This window comes from Eutrigla gurnardus (genome assembly GCF_963514095.1).
Source record: "Eutrigla gurnardus genome assembly, chromosome: 12".
Taxonomy (NCBI): domain Eukaryota; kingdom Metazoa; phylum Chordata; class Actinopteri; order Perciformes; family Triglidae; genus Eutrigla; species Eutrigla gurnardus.
In genome coordinates, this window is record NC_139926.1 from 21,751,998 (window position 1) to 21,770,655 (window position 18,658).

Consider the following 18,658-nt stretch of genomic DNA (forward strand, 5'->3'; position numbering starts at 1 on the left):
TTTCCTGTGAAATCACCGGAAGAAGCTATACTTTTATTGTGGAAATGGCAAACGGAAGGGCTTTAAACTTGATTCTCGCGCAGCCACCAGTAGCAGGATGGCTAATCTCGCGAGAGTTGAGTCCGACTTTGGTCTGTGGCTGTTTTTCGTGAAACTTTTCCCCCATTCTCTTCACCGTTTGTAACCGTTACCTGATAAATAACCTACCAGGGAAAACGAATTAACGAGCGGCGTGTTTTATTCCGGTTCCGGTTTAAATGAAGGCTGTGATTCTCGCCGCCGGGTACGGAACCAGGCTCCAGAGGGATGTTGTGGCAGACAGCAGCGGGAGGTTCGCTCACCTGGCTGGGACGGCCAAGCCGCTGCTGCCGGTGGGACGCTGTGCCTTGATATCCCACTGGGTCCATGCTCTCACCGCCTCCGGCTGTGTGGACTGCATTTATGTTGTTGTACGTATATTCAAGTACTGTTCACCTTTGACCTTTTATTTTGGTATTTTCATTTTGTGCAACTGTATAAGCAAATTTACTTGTATTTCAGAGGATTATCAAGCACTTCTGACTCCACTCCACCATTGGGTGACATTATCCTACCATTAATGCATCAACAATATTAATCCAGTGACAGTCTAAAAGGAGCATATTGAGTACCTTTTCTATTTGTATTATTATTACTATTTTGAGTGCATTTTGCATACCATACCAATGTGTTTATAAGCCCTTATATAAAAGTCTCAATCTGAACTGAGAATGAATGAATCTGTTCCTCTGCTCATCTCAACAGACCAACGCTCTTTACCTTGCTGCATTCGAAGAGTGGGCGTCACATTTCACAAATGTCAGGATTCTCAGTGATCAGACAACAAGCAATGATGTAAATATATATATATATTTTTTAAATATTTTACGTATTCACCATCATCACTCCTTGCTGTGTGAGACTTGAGTTGACCATCCTCAGACTCGAGCTTACTTTCTGATTCCACCAGGGACGTCTCGGCGCTGTGGCCTGCCTGCAACTTGCAGTAAAGCACTTCAACATAAAAGACAATGTCTTTGTGATTGGAGGGTAAGTTTACAGAGTTATCAGTATCAACACGACTCTGCAGCGTTGTTTGTTACAAGTGCAAATGACTCCCTTTCCATCCATTACAGTGACACCCTCTTCAAAGAAGACTTCAGCCTCAGTAAAGTGAAGGAGACCTTTTCTGACCTCCAAGCAAAGTGTGAGGACAGCTGTCTGGTTCTCTCGTACCGGTGCAAAGAGGAGGGTGAGTACCGGTAATTAGGTTCTAGTTCTAACCCTATAGAAGCTGTCAAGTAAGAGACTGAAACTCATCCTAATATGATTGGCCTCACGCTCACGATTGGTTGTGTATCGTTCGCTGTATAGAAACTCATAAATACGGGATACTGGAAGTAGATGGCGATCTTCGCGTCCTCTGCATGAAGGAGAAACCGCTTCCTTCTGAGACAACGTCGAGGAGAGCAGTAAGTTAATTATAAGCATTGAACAAAGCCTGTTTATTCAGTGTTTATATCTACAAAGCGTATTTATGAGCTCATGTTTTCCATCTGTTTTCCAGTGTCCATGTTTCTACACACTTTCCAAAAAAAGCCTTCCTCTGTTGGATACATTCCTTGAGGAAAAGAAGGTATATTTATTAATCAATGTCAAAGTCCCACATGTGATGTAAAATAAAGGGTTTTTTTTTAATATAGTTCTCATCTTTCTGTTTTTACAGGAGGCTCCGATTGATGAGAAAGATGCCCCAGGAAACTTTGTGTCTTGGCTCATTCCTAGGTAATTTCTGCTGGACTCTTACACCAAAATAAACTTGTAATCCCACTTTGTGCTTCTTAAATTAGACTTTTATAACTTTTTCCTTTCTCTTTCAGGAAGCCGGTCTACATTCATCAAATATCCGGACGCTTCGATGTTGGAAACTTGCCTTTCTACATCGAATGTGACCTTTACTTCAGAGAAAAACTTCAAGATGTCGGGTCTTACATGATGTAGAGGAAACAGAAATGGACAAATACATATTTATTATGCAAGGTTAAAAAAAAATGGCCAAATTCAAGATTCTGTCTGTAACAATTTATCAAGAATTTTAACTCCAAGTAAACATTAAGATATTAATTTTCTGTAATTTTATAACAAATATTTTTCCATTAAAATGATTTGTATTTTCTGTGTATTATGACCAAGGATCTGTCTACTCAGTGAGGAGTCTTGTGCATTTGTCAGAGGCCTTTTCATGGTGGTCCTCCATCTTTGCGATGCGGGAGCCAAACTGTATGGCTCTCTTGGGCAGGACAGCTGATTGGCCGAGGCCCAGCTGCTTCGCTGTCAGCCTCAGGAGGAGTTTCTCGCCGACGCCACGAGGAAGTGACAGGTCTGCCTTCTCCCACACGGGCAGAGAGTTCAAGTAGCTCACCACGTCCTCATCCAAGTAGGGAAACCTGCAGAGGGTTACATTTGTCAGTGAACTGAACAATGAAAGTAAACGGAATTTAGTCTAACAATTAGCAAGTTTGTCTGAATATGTACAGTCACTAACTCTAATTAGCCGAGCCCTACGACATGCCAGACTACCCTCAATGTGAGCAGATCAGACGGGATCCTCCTGACAAATTTTGCTGCACAACTACAAACCCTTCTTTCCCGGAGCTTAAAGGCATTTCAAGACGTCCCTTTCAGCTCTGGTAACATACGTAACACAACATTAGGATACTTCAAACAGATACCACACTTACCTAGCCTCTTTCCCATGGTCTCCTATCACTCTGTCGTCTCTGCCCAAGTTCCTGGAAGAGATCCTGCCCAGCTCCATGGCCAGTTCCTGGATCAGTCCCTCGTGTCCGGCCTTCATAAATCGGACTCTGTGTCTGGAGTAACCTGCTAGCTGCTCGTCCGATCCTATTCCAGTTAAAATGACCTGCAGTCACGGAGTAGCAACACAGAAAGAAATAATACAAATAAATACTCTTTTAATTGTTTTTTATATATTACAGCAAGAAAAAACAGCATTTGTGACCCTACTATTTATCCCTCAGTTGCATCGCATCTCATGAATTCACCTTTGCTGATGATGTGAAGGGCCTCTGGTCCTCCATGCTGAACCCTGTCCCTCTTGCTGCGAACCACACAGCACATCCGATGCTGTCATCGAGCACCGTATCCAGCGGATGCACCAAATGACAAATGTGCTCCTGGCGAATTTTCTGCAGCTCCTCCTTCGTTACGTTGATTTCCACAAAATTCCACCTTCTTTCAGGATTCAAGTCTTGTAATTCCTTGAGACCGGCTTTTCCAGTGATTCTGTCGGGAACATCAAAGGGGCTGGATGTTTGGGAATCGGCTCCACCGGTCTTAGAATCCGTGGGCTTGTTTTTGTGCTTTCCTGGTTTCTTTGCAGACTCTTTCTGCTTCTTTGGCGCCTGAAGTTTAAACGCTACATTCAGGAGGTCTATTGGTTGGTGAGTAGGTATGTGACGGTCAGCTAAAGCAGCCAGGATCATTGAATCGATACCTCCTGAAAAAAGTATGGCAATACTAGCATGTTCATTAGGAGGAGGGGAACTGTCTTGTACCCTGAGCGGTAGAGACTGAACACGTCGCCTTACTGCCTCACTGAGGACATCAATGAGACGGTTCACTTCACTGTTTTTCTCTTTGCTTGCAAGCAGCTGCTCCAGATCCTCAACACGTGAGTGTGAGTTTGGATGGACTTCCTCCTCACTGAACGACTTTGGGATGGAGGTATTAAGGGGGCACACGGGTGAGGTGAGTACGAGGCCTGACTCGTTCATCACAGCAGTGCAGCCGCTGGGGACAGACTCCAGTACAGTTTGACAGATGCTGGAGACAGGATCATTTCCGCTGTGAGCCCAAGGATAAACCTCCAACACCAACGAGTCGGCTTCTGTTATTGCCTTCAGGTCAATCCTGTACACACCAACTGCTGGGACTTCTTTCCAAGCAGACCGTGTAGGACCAGAACCGCGGGCCGCCACAGAAGTCAGGGTCAAGGCATTGACCTCTGCATCAAATTCCCACAGCAAGCTGCGCCTTCCAAGGAAGTCTCTGCCAAACCAGAGGTAGTCTCCGGCCTTTTGGTAGTAGATGAACCCCCACGGTCCTCGTATAGTGGACAAGACGGACAGAATCTCTAAAGGGCTGTCGCAGGATGACAGCTGCTGAGAGAGAACAGCAGTGTCGTTTTCCTCTGGTGTCACCGGGAGACCTCCGAAAATCTCCCCGTTAAACAGCAGGATGTTCCCAGTGTGGTCTTGAACTGGCTGCGGGGTAAGGAGACCTCTCAAGTGAAGGACGTGGGCAGAGAATAAACACCGATAGATGGGGGGATTTGTGCCTGTAACGCTGAGATCCTGGCTCTGGTCGGGGCCTCTTCTCTTCAAATGTTCATGGATGGTTTTGTCCCACACACACTGAGCAGGTGACAAACTCAACAGACAAAAGATGCCACACATGGTTGCGGTGAAGGTCAGTCTTACATGTCCTGCAGATCCTTTTTCATGTTATCCAGTTCCTCTGTAGACAGAATGTATAATTAGCTATGTTTGACTACATTATTAATCAGTGAGATAGATAAGTTATTCACATCCATCCACTTACTTTTGCATGAACCCAGTGTTTGACCTCTGTCTGCTAGGAAGAATATGTTACTGTTTGTCTGCTGAATGTAGACTTTCTGGGTGAAAAATAAAAACACATACAAAACAAACATTAACACACTAAAATGTTATTTTATAAATCACATGCCTGTAATTTTCTTTGTTGATGAGCCTTGCAACACATTTAAGAAAGTTAAACTGTTATTCTCGACTCACCCTGTTTTTCTTCAGATTGGAGAGCTCGTCCACTACAACCTTCTGCTCCTTTATCTGTTAAGTGAGAACATTATTTCACTGACCTGATAAAACGGAAACTCTTAAGGCAACTATTTTAAATCCCGTAAACTTAAACAACAACCCGTATTAATGTAAACATCATCGTATTCTGCGTGTTTGCTATTTAGTATTTGTGGCCGCTACGTGATGAATTTACCTTTTTGTTCAATTCCTCCTTAAGTGCAGACTGTCCTTCACAGTTATCGTCGTTATCCCGACTTTTAGAAGACATGTTGGTTACGTTTTTTTGTGTTTTAATGCAGTTGAAGCGAGCTAACGTCAGTGTAAACACATGCTCGGCAGCTTTGGAAGCGTTTCCGGGTGCGGTGGTCTATCTACTTTGACTGTACTGCCCCCTGCAGGTGGGCGGTGGATGCGTACATTATGTTTTCTCCATGTCCCCATTTGCCCCGGATTAAATATATACATTAAAATAGTTAGAGCCATCACGTTACAACTAATTGATGCAAAATTGTCCACAAAAACACTCAATTCTTTTCATTTTCTATTTCGATCGATTTAGCAAAGGCAAAAATAATACACTTATATACAATAATATGGTGACATGAAAAAAAATAACTGGACAAAAGAAAAAATATAACAAATGAATGAGGTTAATTAGTTTGATAGAGCTGATAAACTGAACATATGACAGGTGGAGCGTATGTTTCATACATTCCCACTCTTTACTTCACCAAGCAAATAATTCCTATTTCATGCTGTGCTTCTTTGTACAGAAGAAGATTAGGGCAATTTAAATTGTGAAGTTGATCTCAGAATTCTGATTTAATCTCACTTCATGTGGCCCAAATGTTTTTCAGTAACAACTATTTTATCCAACAGAAATTGGCTTTGCATTTGCATTAACCCAGCAAAATAATTGTATTTATTTTTCAACAATTTCTTCTTCCATAATACAAATGTTTGCATAATAAAAACATTTTTTTATATATATATATATATATATATACTCTCAAGCAGTCCACCAGACCTGCATGTGATAGGGCTGATGGGGAAACACAGGCCGTCCTGCTGTCAACCATGCTACACTGAGTGACCATCCTGCATCATCACTCCAGTGATGCTCCAGTCAGTTCTAGTCATATGATTTTAGTCCCTGTTGTTCCCAACAAAATGGAAAATTGACTCAGATGATGAGAGAAATAAGGAAATCACCCATGTCATGGTGGCAGGAGTATCACAAGGGGGAACAAAAATCTGGAATGAAAGATCACTGAGTCATTTCAAAACACTGAAAGGGCCCTGCAGAAAAATAATTAAATAAAATCAGTGGTACATTTAAACATGTCGAGTTGCTCTATGAGGCTGTACCATGGATGTACAACAAGATCCAGTGTCTATTCGGTCCAATGAGAATTGGTCTTCTGTGCCTAAAACACCGTGAAATAATCATCTGTTAAAAATCTTTACCTGTTGGTGGCACTAGAGGAAAAGTCAGAGGATCACCAAAGTCAGATTCACAATCCAATATTTGAGTCTGGCTCAAAGTGAAGAGCCGAGCAACCGAGCATGCAGGGATTCAAGCCAGCAACCTCACGATAACATCCAATAGCAAGGCAGCAAAGAGTACTGGTAAAGAATCAAAACAAACACACCTGTCTGCGTTTGGTTCGCTGCCCACTGAGCTGCAACGCTGTATTGATCTGAAACAGCTGTCAGATGTTTACCGTTTCATTCCCTGGAAATGAGGGCTGTCATTTGGGGAAAGATGTCCAGGTCAGAGCCAGACAGTGACCTTTGATGTTTATTGTTCTCCGGTGGAGCTGTCAGGCACATATCAAAGTCTTATAGGCCCCGGGCAGCGGTAGATATCCACAGAGACAATAAGGACCACAACACTGTTATGTTCCAAAAATGGGTAGTGGTAATAATCATAATCACTGCTACTGGTCACTGATGGGTGGTAATCTTACTGTGTCCAGTGTCCTGAGACTTTAGGACACCTCAAGAGCCCAGCCTCGCTTATTCTACACACTGCTGACAATTCTGTTTTATCTTTTAGCTCTTTTTAGAGAGAACAGAATGAAGAATAGATGTCTCACACAGACCGTCCACATCCTTCGCCATCCTCCCTCCCTCCACCTGTCTCCCTTCTTTTAGCTGTGGCTTGTGAGTGTCACACAACTTAAGGCCACAGGAGGCAAGTCATTCTCATATTTCTGTCCTGGAAGTACAAATATAGCCGATGTAAACACGGCTTGTTGTCCGGCAGCCAGGCTGCAACGAATCCCGCTGTGGGGGCAGACATGTACCTGCAGCTCACATGGTCACAAAATGACACGGCAGCCAGTCTGACCACTGAAGACAGGTCACTGAGCCCGGCTGACACACTGGCCCACTAATAGTGCGGCTGGTAATCTGTTTGTACCAGCTCAGAGTTTGCAGGCTTTCAAACGGCCCGAGAGCTTTTCTGTGATCCGTGAATAGATCACAAAAGGATAGGAGGACCTATTGTCATCACCTGGCTCAAAATGTGTGCTTTTGTTCCTCGTTAGTGTCCATTTTGGATGAGATGGCACAGAGTAGGTCTATCTGTTGCTCTTATTAAGATGGTGTTGCTTGTTCGCTTGCTTAATCCATGCAGAGCCAAAGATTTAAAATGATAAATTGTGGTTTTATGGGCGGTTATGAAGCAGATTATCTCTTGTCATGGCAATCCCTGCTGGGTGGCAACCTCGTGGTGATGACATTTTGTTTTCTGTGCAGCTTTAAACAAAAAACATCTAATGTTAATGAGTGGGATTTAGGAGTTTTCTTTGGAAAGTGTCAGATGAGCCATTCAGAACAATAAAATACCCCCTAAAAAACACCACTGGAGGATAGACATGAGGTTTCAGTGCTGACATATGACACTGGGGGTCCCACTCTGGTTGAACAGTGGACTCTAAAGGCCACATCAGCTGATAAAGTCGAGAAACATGTTAGACATGTGCCAGTGTTTATCACTTTGTATGGATACGGCCCAAGCCTGTAATTACAGACCTGGTCCTGTTCTGTTGACATAGGTGCACAAATGCAAGTCATCCAAAGGTGCGATTTGTATACTATTGTTCACTGCCGAGGTGTGTTGCAGCAGCCCTCTTGGTAAACAGCTTCACCAGGTCAAGGCAACAATGGCAGACTGTAACCTAAACATTCAAAACGCTCAACTTGAGTCTGCATGCTGTAGCATGAAATGCACAGGCGAGTTCATCTTTAACTTTTTGCAATCTCTTTGCTGTCTTCTGTTTGCTTTGTTTTTTTGTTTGTTTTTTACCACTCAAGGATATTTCAGATTCAGTTTGTAATAAAGTGCAGGATAGTGACATGATTGGATTTGGCAAACAAGTGGCTAGAGGACTCCTTGTAAAAGAGATTCAAATTCTCTGGTATTATCCTGGATGACTAAAGGTTGAATAAATAAATACACTTACAGGACACTTTTTACTTTTATTTTATGGTTGCTCATCACTGCTTTTTATACACATATATGTACTTGTGAAAATGTTCCATGCAAGAACATATATATGCTCAAAACAACAACAACAACAACTGAGTAAAACTCCTAGTATATGCACATATATTTGGCCAATAAATATATACTTTACTCAAGTATGTCCATTTTATTCAGAATATTATTCCACAACACAAACAGAACAGAAGCAAATATTGTACATTTTACTTAAACTACGTTTATTTAACAATTTCACTAGTTTTGGAAAATGCCATCTGGATTAAGTCATTCCTGTTCGCGCCATCTTCACCAACTACAACAACAAAATGCAACTTCCACATTAATGCACCAGTAATAATACTCAAACAATATACTATAATGATAATATAACATTTTCCTATTACTATTTTCCTGCATAACAACAGGGCCACTTGTTGTCTACATGTTGTGTTGCTGCTCCAGAGGTACTTTGCATGACCTGACCTGACATGTTGACAATGTGGAATTACTTGTTTTACCCCCAAAGTAAAACGTGAATAGAAGGTAAACACACAAACCTGCTCCTTACATATGCATTAAATGTGAATCTTATTGTTAATTTGAGTCTCGTGAATAAAAGCTCCCACAAGAGGGCTACTTTTTTTTTTTTTTTTTTTTTTTCATAATAGTGATGACTGCCTTTTTTTGTGCAAACGTGATAAAGCATATTTTTTCTGCTTCTTCTTCTTCTTCTTTATTTTTGGAGGGCGCGCGTGCAGTAGGCGGTTTTGAAACAATGTCAATAATGGGTGACGTCACAGCGCGAGTATATTGGAGGGCGGACGTAAACACGGAGCAGCAGAAGGGAGCTAACCGTCCGACGAAGCGGCGCTGAATCCGGCTGCTTAGCTTGTTTCCCGCCGGCCTTTCGGGCTATACAACTATCTCTTTCCGACTTCAGCTACAGTGATAGCTAAGTGTGGAGAGGAGGACGAGGGGAGAGACGACGTGTCCTTTTTTTTAGTTTTCTTGTTGCTTTTTAGTCGTTATCGACAGTCGAGCAGCAGCAGATCCTTCTACGACATCACAAAAGAGGAGACTTGTTTATTTCTGCACAGCTTTTAACAAAGACACACCATGGAAACCTCTCAGCCCAAGAAGACGTGCTGTGGTAGGTTATTTTTTAAATTGCAGGAGCATTTCTCGAGAGAAGGATGGATGTCCTCCCCCCTCCTCCCCCTCCTCCTCCTCCTCCTCCTCTTCCTCCCCAGCTGTGTTTTGACCGTTAACATGCTTTTTTCTTCCTCTTCACAGAGTCCGTCCGAGACTTCTTCACTTCTGCTAAATTCCTCATTTACATGGGTCATGCCCTGTCAACGTGGGTAAGCGAGACACCCAGCCTGCTTCCATGACACCCCATCACCTATCTGTACATGCTTCTCACTGTCATGCACCACCATTGTGTTATTGTTCCATTATTATGTGTTATTACACTACAAAATGAGATGAAACTGAGGAGCCCATGACAGCAGAGATGGCTCTCTTTATTCTTTATATGTTCTACCCCTAAATAGACATATTGACTGGAGTGTCAGTGTTTAAATAATGCCATTTTCTATCGCCAGGGTGACCGGATGTGGAACTTTGCCGTGGCCGTTTTCCTGGTGGAGCTGTACGGGAACAGCCTGCTGCTCACGGCCGTGTACGGGCTGGTGGTGGCCGGCTCCGTGCTGCTGCTGGGGGCCATCATTGGGGACTGGGTGGACAAGAACCCCAGACTCAAAGGTAAAGCATGGATAAAATGTAAAAAATCGATAGTGGGTAATACGTGTGCTGTACAACCCCCTCCTCCTCCTCCTCTCCCCGTTTCACAGTTAAATGCACCTCTTGTGGAAAAATTTGGCAAAGACACGGGTCAGATTAGATTAGGCAGCACCGAATGAACCAATCATCTCGTGGAAGCACTCTTAATGAGTTCCAACGAGACAGAAACCTGTTGTCTTTGATCAGATTTCTGTCCCTAATGTCCGCCGCGGTGTCTCTTCCACAGTGGCCCAGACCTCGCTGCTCGTCCAGAACAGTTGTGTCATCCTGTGCGGGTTCCTCCTGATGCTCGTTTTCCAGTTCAAAGAACAGCTTGCGGAACTTTACAATGGATGGATTCTGGTAAGACCCCCCCCCCAGTCCTCCCCCTCTGTGCTCACACACTCAACCTGATCTGATTGCAGTTTTAACTGTAATCGCTTTCACCCTTTTTTCTTCCAAGTGCAACACTTTGACCCCGGGATTGAAAGTTGCTCACTTTAACTGATACGGACTCCTGCGTCGATATCATTTATGACCGCTTGAACAGTTTTTCCAGATGGGCAACATGATTGTATTGTAGTTCACTTCCATAAGACCTTTGACTGTTCCACTACATTTAATTTAATTTCTTCTTTCTTGATGCTCTCTTGCAGTGAAATGATCATTGAACTTAGTAATAATTATATGTTCCTTGCAAGAAGACAAAGCTTCCTGTGTGGTGATCATGAACAATATAGGTTTTCTTATCACGGGGAAAGGTTATTACACAGAACAGTCTTTTGTAGGAAAAGAATGCTTTGTTTACAAGTTTACACTTGTTGAGCTATGTAGCTTCCTAGGATCTCCCTCGCCACACAGATTTGGATGCGATTCTGCAGACGGAGAGATCCCGTCACGGGAAACGGGTTGGCGTGTCAGATTGAAACACAAATGGCTTTCTGTGTGGGAGAGCATCTCCAGCGTTTGCCCTCTTGCGCTTGCAGGGAGCCCTTTTTGGGTTTTCCAGGGAAAGGGGTCAGTTTCGGCATGTGAGAGTGTTTAGAGGGACGGCCGGTGTCAGAGTGTGCGGTGGTGGGGAGAGGGCGGCGAAACAGGAGATTGAGTGTCTCGTTGAAGGCTGTGTAGTCAGCAGGTTTGTCAAGGCCTGTCACATGACATGGGGAAAAATGTGGCCCGGCATGTCGGAGCATTTACTGCCTTCCAATATGACCACAGATCAACAAAGTGGCCGGCCAGTGTGTTTTCACAAAATAACAAATTTGGTTGGTTTGTTTTATCAACTCGTGCTTCTTCATCACGGCTGTAGTTGAGGTCACATGTTGAGTATGAGTTTATGTGATTTTTCACAGAATGTTATAGATTTTTTTTTCCCATAGGAAGTTATTGATTTCTTAAGTTTACATGACAGGATGCATGATAGTAGCACTTGGTTAATAAAGTATTTTGTAATCTATATGAGGCGAAATCTGCCCTTCCAAAGCGAAAACCTATGAGGAACTAAGTCACATTTTACAGCCATGTTACAGATGTAAAATTGCGTTTGTCATTCTTGAGTTAAAAAAATATATATAACCACAATTGGAGGCATTTTCACCAATTAGTGACAATACAACACATTTTAGAAGTCTCACGTTTCAAAGATTTTTCTGTATTTTTTGCAAAATTTTGCAAAACTTTTTTGCAAAATTTTGCAAAACGAATCAAATGAAAATATCAAAAACATTTTCTTAGTCTGTGTCATATTCCTACAGGACTTCCCTCATGAGTCTGTGTGTAAAAAAAAAAAAATCCTAATTTTGTTTTACAGACCACCTGCTACATTCTGGTGATCACCATTGCCAACATCGCCAACCTAGCCAGCACAGCTACGTCCATCACCATCCAGAGGGACTGGGTGGTGGTTGTGGCAGGTCAGGACAGCAGCAAGTTGGCAGGTCAGTGTCATCTCATCCAATGTAGACCTTATGTGATCCGCTATCTGGTCTCTTCGGGGAGGACTTTGAACCCCGGACGCTGACTCACTCTTGTTTTCACCTTTTACAGCACTGCCGTTTCCCCTTGATTATATATTGTAAACTATTTAAAGTATTTGCCTGCGTGGTGGAAAACATGAACTCGATGACTTTCATCATTTTGCTTTGCTAGTACCATCAGTTCAGTGAATATGAAGACTATTATAGCCAATACTTGATCACGTTTCCTTTGACATCCGTCAGTATTAATCAATAGTAAAAAAAAAACATGTTAATATTGACTTACACCCCCCTCCGTACTTGTATTAAACAGACATGAATGCCACAGTGCGGATTATCGACCAGCTGACCAACATCCTGGCTCCCATGCTGGTGGGCCAGATTATGGCCTTTGGCTCCCATTTCATTGGCTGCGGCTTCATCTCTGGCTGGAACCTGTGCTCCATGTGTCTGGAGTACGCGCTGCTGTGGAAGGTCTATCAGAAGACGCCGGCGTTGGCCTCAAAAGGCGGCCAGAAGGAGCAAGTGGAGCTCAAGCAGCTCAGCCCCCCGAAAGGTACCTGCGAGAACCTTGTGTTTTTTGATTTGTACCATGAGGAAGTTCTACCGACTACAACTAAATGTCACCGTGCTTCTTCCCTTTTCTCAGAACTGGAGAGCGGTCAGGCGAGTCCCGAGGAGTCGTCCCAGCCCCTCATGAATGAAACCTCAGCCGCGGTCATGCCCGAGTCTCCCAAGAAGCACGGCTGTTGCTACCAGGCGACCGAGCCCCTGCGCACCTTGAGGGCCGGCTGGGTGGCTTACTACAACCAGAACATTTTCTTCGCCGGCATGTCCCTGGCTTTCCTCTACATGACGGTGTTGGGCTTCGACTGCATCACCACGGGCTACGCCTACACGCAGGGCCTCAACGGCTCGGTGCTCAGCCTGCTGATGGGGGCCTCGGCCGTGTCGGGCATCTGCGGCACCGTCGCCTTCACTTGGGTTCGCAAGAAGTGCGGCCTGATCCGCACAGGCTTCATTTCAGGCACGGCCCAGCTGACCTGCCTCATGCTGTGTGTTGTCTCCGTCTTTGCTCCCGGGAGCCCCTTCGACCTCAGCGTCTCGCCCTTCCAGGACCTTTACACCCACCTGGTCGGGGAGAAGGCGCTGCCGGAGGCAGACCACATCCTCACCAGCATTCTTACTGGTGGAAACGCCACCACTGCTGCACCAGCTGAAGAGCTGCCACCCCTCCAGTCCTACATGTCTGTTAGTCTGCTGTTTGCCGGCGTCATTGCTGCTAGAGTTGGTGAGTAAAATAGTCCCCCTAAATACCACGATATTGTATTTAATCTTATTTTATTTTGGAGCAGAAAAGAAGCTATAAAGTGCAAATGATCATAGATTGCCATTGGAGTAAATGCTGAATAATCTTAGGAAATTAGAGTGTGTAGTTATTATAGTGTCCATGCTTTGTTGGCATGGACACTTGGAGATTGTAAAAGGATGTTCCCAAATTATGACTTCCGAAAGGTGACTCAAGCGGGTCCACAAGTCGATAGATAAGTAACCGGAATTTCACACAAGACCGTATGGATGTGCTCAGGATGTCAGGGCAATATCTGCAACCTTTGATTCCACGAATACTGCCTGATAATTCCGGCTACAGCTACTGTTGCGTCCTTAAGCGGTTATAATGTGGCTGTAAAAAAAACACAATTAAGGACTGAACGTTGATCCCTGTCTTGCAGGCCTGTGGTCTTTCGACCTGACAGTGACCCAGCTCATCCAGGAGAATGTGATCGAGTCGGAGCGAGGTGTGATCAACGGCGTCCAGAACTCCATGAATTACCTCCTAGACCTGCTGCACTTCATCATGGTGATTCTGGCGCCCAACCCGGAGGCCTTCGGCCTGCTGGTCATCATCTCCGTGTCCTTCGTGGCCATGGGTCACATCATGTACTTTGGATTTGCCTTCAAGAGCCTCGGCAGCCGCCTCTTCCTCTGCTGCTCGCCGGAGCAGAAGGAGGAGCCGGCGGACGGCCTCTCGCTTCCTACCACCGTCTAACGCCATTAAAAAGACTGTCAAGGGTACATACTTCTCAAGCCTTACCCGACCTGCATCTTATCTAACTAACACATTTGCTTGTGGCCGGCAGAATGCTATTGCTAACATAAACCAGAGAACGGTAACTTAACAAGCTATGCATACTGTAACCGCGTATACAGCATTAATCATTAGTAGAAGGAGGTGAGTCGATACGCTTACGGATAGAAAACTAACCCACTGTAAAACTTTAGATAAGGCATGGTTCCTCTAACGTTTTTTTGCAGTCTGGGAGTCAGGAGAGAGCCTCGGCCTCATCTGCGGGGTCCATGCTCTTTGATACATACATGTACTGTCAACCAAGGATCCATCACTTCTTAGCTTTGTGACCCCAAATGTGGGTCCTGCTAAACAAAAATCAGGGCACGAGGCACTGTCAAATACTCTCCTCCTAACAGCCTGGATGTAGCTGTGATTTCAGCTAACGAAAGGGCAGAATGGGGGTGAAATGTTGCATTGAAGCGGGCACAGACGTGTGGATTAAGGGGCACGATTGACCCAAAAAGAGACATCATGCCCTATTTTCTGACGCTTGCCTCTCAGTGACTTCATTTGGTGCTGAACGTGTGTCTGATAGCTTAGTTACTTACATGTATGATGAGCAGGTTGTGGATGTCTTCCTCCAGAGGTTTGGAGGGGAGGTGCTTTTTATTTAACCAAACACAAAACTGGGTCTACTCACTCTAATACGCAGTTCTAAGGATTATGCAGATGACTGTATTTATTCAGGAAATGCAGTTTTTTTTCAAATAATAATCGTATCTTCAGTATTGTGTTGCGCGCTCACGGTTGTGCCATAAGACAGAAATGAGAAAACCTATGCACCCTCGTCAATAACTCTCTCAGTTACCAAAGTCGAAGCCCACACGTGGCATAAAAGGAAGTGAGGGAAACCAGATATCTGGTGTTCCAAATCTATATTTTTACATGAGGTGACAGTAGCTGTGTAGGTCCACTAATGCTTTCATACACCCCTAGTTTAAATATCTAACCCACTCGGAGATTGTTCTTAAATTTTCTTTTTTTTCTGATAGTTTACATTAATGGTGTCACGTTGTCACCTTTTTGATTTTTTTTTTTTTAATGTTCTCTTTTTTAATTTCATAATCATGATTGTTGTTACACCGGCACTTTAAGTGATTGACGTCTGTCATTACACCTAATGCCTGATCGGGCATTTGATCAATATTTTTGCACAAAGGCTAAAGTCCTGACTCCGCCCCTCCCCCCGTGAAACCCCACACAATCTTATTGCAATCACTTATAGTCTCTGTCAGATTCTGTGTGGGGACTATGATTTAAAAAGGCACATATTGTAAGACTCATAAGGAAAAACCAGTCTGGGTACCCCGGTTTACCGGATACCACTATTACTCAAAAGTCAGCCAGGGAGCTGAGTTAGCAAACCTAACCCGGGCTCAGTTTACCACTTCAGACTGCCAACAGACTCTGGACCTGGTCTAAGCTGTTAGTGAGCTGGAAGTCAAAGTTCTGACAGTTATGTCGACATCTTTGGCTTCACCCGTTTGAGTCTAGAAAAAAAGATCTCATCAGACTCATTAAAAGCTCGCTGCTTCTTTGCATGCTCGTTGTTTTTTGCTGTAATTTTGTAGATAAAGGAGGCTTTTTTTCAAAAAACAGCTAAAAGTCATAGACATGTGTAAAGCAACTTTACTTTAAAGTAAAGCTATGTAGCTTGCTTTCTGCACAGTGGATATATGTGATTATAGAATATCATAAATGCTAAAAAAAAAAACGTAGTGTAACCAATATTTGCTAACATTAGCCACTATAAGCTTCTGGTCCTACCAGACCAAGTAAGGCTGAAGCAGCAAAACCCAACGGGCTGCTCATCAAGTCAACATTTCCTCTCTCAGAATGAACATGATCTCACTTTAAAGATAAACCCAAATACAGTAACTAATGTAACTGTAGTTGATTTCTGTTGCTGTAAATTGCTGTAAACCACCACCGAGCCGAACCGCACCCTACCCAGGAAAAAGTCTAGCCAGGATTTTGGTAAGGAAGGGGGGGGGTATTTAGTTTGGAAACAAAGGTAGCCGCACCAGATGTAGGAGAACAGAAGGCCACTTCTTAGCTACACATGCTGAGTCAGGATATCTGCAGGTGCTCCGCAGCAGACTCGCTGGGATCGGAGCTGATTTTTCACGCTCCGCCCGGGTTTTAATGTAACCTCAGACTCAGTCCGAGCACGGAAACAAAAACCGGCTCTCGCAAAGCTTGGTCTGCTGATTCAGAGCCATGATACATAGCCATAACTCTATATTTTGAATGTAAATAACAGCAGTTAGTCCAATAGGAATATCCTTAAATACACAATTGGAAAAATGCAACAAAAATATATATATATAGATATATTGTGTGTACTGTTGTCATGCTGTTTGTCTTTTTTTAATGTTTTTATACACCTAGTGTTAAGATTTTGTGACGATTTTTTAAAGATTTTTCAAAATTTGTGTATAAAGAAAATTACTTTTGTGCATTTCTGTATCATACTCCTCCCTGTGTGCATGTGTGTGTATCACACAAGAATATATATATATCTCTATATATATATATATCAGTGTTATTACGCATTAAATCATATCGAAATCATTTGTATGTACTTGCACTCCACTGAATTGGTACTGCTTGTAGTGCATGAGGTCTCCTAAATAAATACATTCACAATTGCCCGTCTGTGTGATCTAATGTGTGTGTGTAGTGTATTATGTTAAGGGTTTCTTGGGCTTGGCTGTGCTGTGTGAGGTCACATACCACAGCAGAGTTAGCTGCTAATTTCCTCCCCAGAATCCCTTTCTTTCAGGCAGCTAGTGTTAAACTGACTGACTTTAAGCTGAGCCGATCTGGACTTGCATGCCTGTTGAAAAGACAATGAGTGACCCGGTTTTTGTGTGTCAGAAGGGGATGGGCCTCGGAGTTTGTTAGTGGACTATGACTTAGCATTTTGTGGTCATTTTTAGCATTTTAACTCAATTTATTCCTATATTTTATATGTACTTAATGCAATTTTGGGCATTTTGTGACGGTCCTTTCAGAGGTTAGTACCACTTTAAGAGGTTTACGTAACACCAAATACCAATGTACTGCTAATCAGCAGGAGAGCTAATGAACAGTGTCTCCACACAGTTTTTACCCATCAAAAATAACTTGCAGAAACAAGTAATTTAAAAAAGAATATCCAACTGTGATGTCTAGTGCCTGAGTGGCACAAATATGTGCATTCATCTGCTGTTTTATTTGCATATCATGTCTTCTTTTTAACGATTTAGACTCTTAATTGTCACATACTGCAGTAAATATTCAATGTTTGTAGGGTTATATATATAATTCAAAATAAAGAAAAGCACATATGAAAGGGAAAAGACTGCTGACTAGAGCGAAAGTCCATAGATGGGAAGTGGAACTGTGATAAGTGTACCCAGTGGGAATAACTTCCTCGTTTTGTACAATATCTCATATTTTTCTTTTTAGTTACTTTTTACCTTTATTGATATAGGACAGTATGACATAAAAGGAGGGGTGACTTGCAGAAAGGGCCACCAGTCGGATTGGAACCCGGGCTGAACTATCCGGTACGCCCCAATATCTCATATGTTCTGAAATAATGAGCCCTCAAGACAGGCAGATTCTTTAAAAATGTGTTCAGAATCTCCCGTCACTGTACTGAGTTTCCAGGAAAAGCCTTTAACTGCAATTTCAAAGGTGACATCAGAAACAATATTTACCCGATAGCGCTGCCGCTGATAGGGAGAGTCAGGTGTTCAAGCTCAAACGTTGCTCAAGTTCACAAGTCAGTCATTTAACGTATACTGTATATCAGGGCACGTTTATGATCTTTATAATCTGTCAGACCGTTCGTCACAAGCACGTTGACCTCGCTGAGTTTGCTGGATTCTTTGCCTGACCACCTCACAGTGACGAGGATCCTGCAAATCACAGCTCCCGGCTACATGCATATAAGAATAAGATGGAGTGCTCCTTTAAATGAAGACATAATGACCTACTTCCACTGATCTTCTAGATTTTACATCCCCCTCATCCACACAAAGTCTGAACCTTCGAATGTATTAGTTTTAAACAATATTCCAGCGTAATTTAGTCATTTTTTCATCCTAAAACACATTTCAGAGAGTGAGGTTTCCATTATAGCCATTTTTTCCTTTAATATTTACGTGACCTGCTTCACAATCGCAGCTCATATAACGGTAAAACAAGTGACATAAGCCGTTAAAGACTCTATATTTAGGATGACTCAGTTTGCCCACCCATGTTCAACGTCTGTAAAATGCTGGGGTCATGGCAGATCTCAGACGACTGGCCATAGGTCGGAGCACCTGAGAAAAGGAACTGAAAAACTGATATGAAAATGCAATGTCTTATCCAACGCTGGGAACGAAACTCGACCTTCTCCCTGTGA

General features: G+C 43.3%; 3 protein-coding genes across 3 annotated transcripts; 2 read left to right on the forward strand and 1 right to left on the reverse strand.

Annotated features, from left to right (window-relative positions):
• The first annotated feature begins 121 nt into the window (after positions 1–121).
• On the forward strand, positions 122–2,134 carry LOC311022175 (uncharacterized protein). The gene is made up of 8 exons (XM_084023263.1): positions 122–449; positions 784–873; positions 989–1,068; positions 1,155–1,270; positions 1,393–1,490; positions 1,586–1,654; positions 1,745–1,803; positions 1,899–2,134. Exons 1-8 carry the CDS (start codon positions 258–260, stop codon positions 2,017–2,019), a joined length of 825 nt encoding a protein of 274 aa, XP_083879389.1. The 5' UTR covers positions 122–257; the 3' UTR covers positions 2,020–2,134.
• On the reverse strand, positions 2,069–5,144 carry asnsd1 (asparagine synthetase domain containing 1). The gene is made up of 6 exons (XM_084023262.1): positions 5,074–5,144; positions 4,857–4,910; positions 4,642–4,717; positions 3,084–4,557; positions 2,760–2,941; positions 2,069–2,465 (listed from the first exon to the last, which is right to left on the reverse strand). The coding sequence occupies exons 4-6, from the start codon at positions 4,494–4,496 to the stop codon at positions 2,219–2,221; spliced, it is 1,842 nt and encodes a 613-aa protein (XP_083879388.1). The 5' UTR covers positions 4,497–4,557; positions 4,642–4,717; positions 4,857–4,910; positions 5,074–5,144; the 3' UTR covers positions 2,069–2,218.
• A 4,060-nt stretch (positions 5,145–9,204) lies between these two features.
• Positions 9,205–16,910, forward strand: slc40a1 (solute carrier family 40 member 1). Its single transcript, XM_084023074.1, has 8 exons — positions 9,205–9,520; positions 9,664–9,731; positions 9,975–10,134; positions 10,400–10,515; positions 11,963–12,089; positions 12,442–12,684; positions 12,778–13,419; positions 13,862–16,910. Exons 1-8 carry the CDS (start codon positions 9,487–9,489, stop codon positions 14,176–14,178), a joined length of 1,707 nt encoding a protein of 568 aa, XP_083879200.1. The 5' UTR covers positions 9,205–9,486; the 3' UTR covers positions 14,179–16,910.
• The last annotated feature ends 1,748 nt before the right edge of the window (positions 16,911–18,658 follow it).

What these genes read in the sequence shown, in the direction of transcription:
- asnsd1 (XM_084023262.1), bottom strand. Translation starts at nt 4,496, where the DNA reads ATGTGTGGCATCTTTTGTCTGTTGAGTTTGTCACCTGCTCAGTGTGTG. An exon ending in CCTTCACATCATCAGCAAAG is followed by an intron (nt 2,942 to 3,083) that starts GTGAATTCATGA and finishes CCGTGACTGCAG; the next exon opens with GTCATTTTAACTGGAATAGG. An exon ending in GACCATGGGAAAGAGGCTAG is followed by an intron (nt 2,466 to 2,759) that starts GTAAGTGTGGTA and finishes AACCCTCTGCAG; the next exon opens with GTTTCCCTACTTGGATGAGG.
- LOC311022175 (XM_084023263.1), top strand. Translation starts at nt 258, where the DNA reads ATGAAGGCTGTGATTCTCGCCGCCGGGTACGGAACCAGGCTCCAGAGG. An exon ending in ATCAGACAACAAGCAATGAT is followed by an intron (nt 874 to 988) that starts GTAAATATATAT and finishes TGATTCCACCAG; the next exon opens with GGACGTCTCGGCGCTGTGGC. An exon ending in GTACCGGTGCAAAGAGGAGG is followed by an intron (nt 1,271 to 1,392) that starts GTGAGTACCGGT and finishes TTCGCTGTATAG; the next exon opens with AAACTCATAAATACGGGATA.
- slc40a1 (XM_084023074.1), top strand. Translation starts at nt 9,487, where the DNA reads ATGGAAACCTCTCAGCCCAAGAAGACGTGCTGTG. An exon ending in GCCCAAGAAGACGTGCTGTG is followed by an intron (nt 9,521 to 9,663) that starts GTAGGTTATTTT and finishes TCCTCTTCACAG; the next exon opens with AGTCCGTCCGAGACTTCTTC. An exon ending in CAAGAACCCCAGACTCAAAG is followed by an intron (nt 10,135 to 10,399) that starts GTAAAGCATGGA and finishes TCTCTTCCACAG; the next exon opens with TGGCCCAGACCTCGCTGCTC.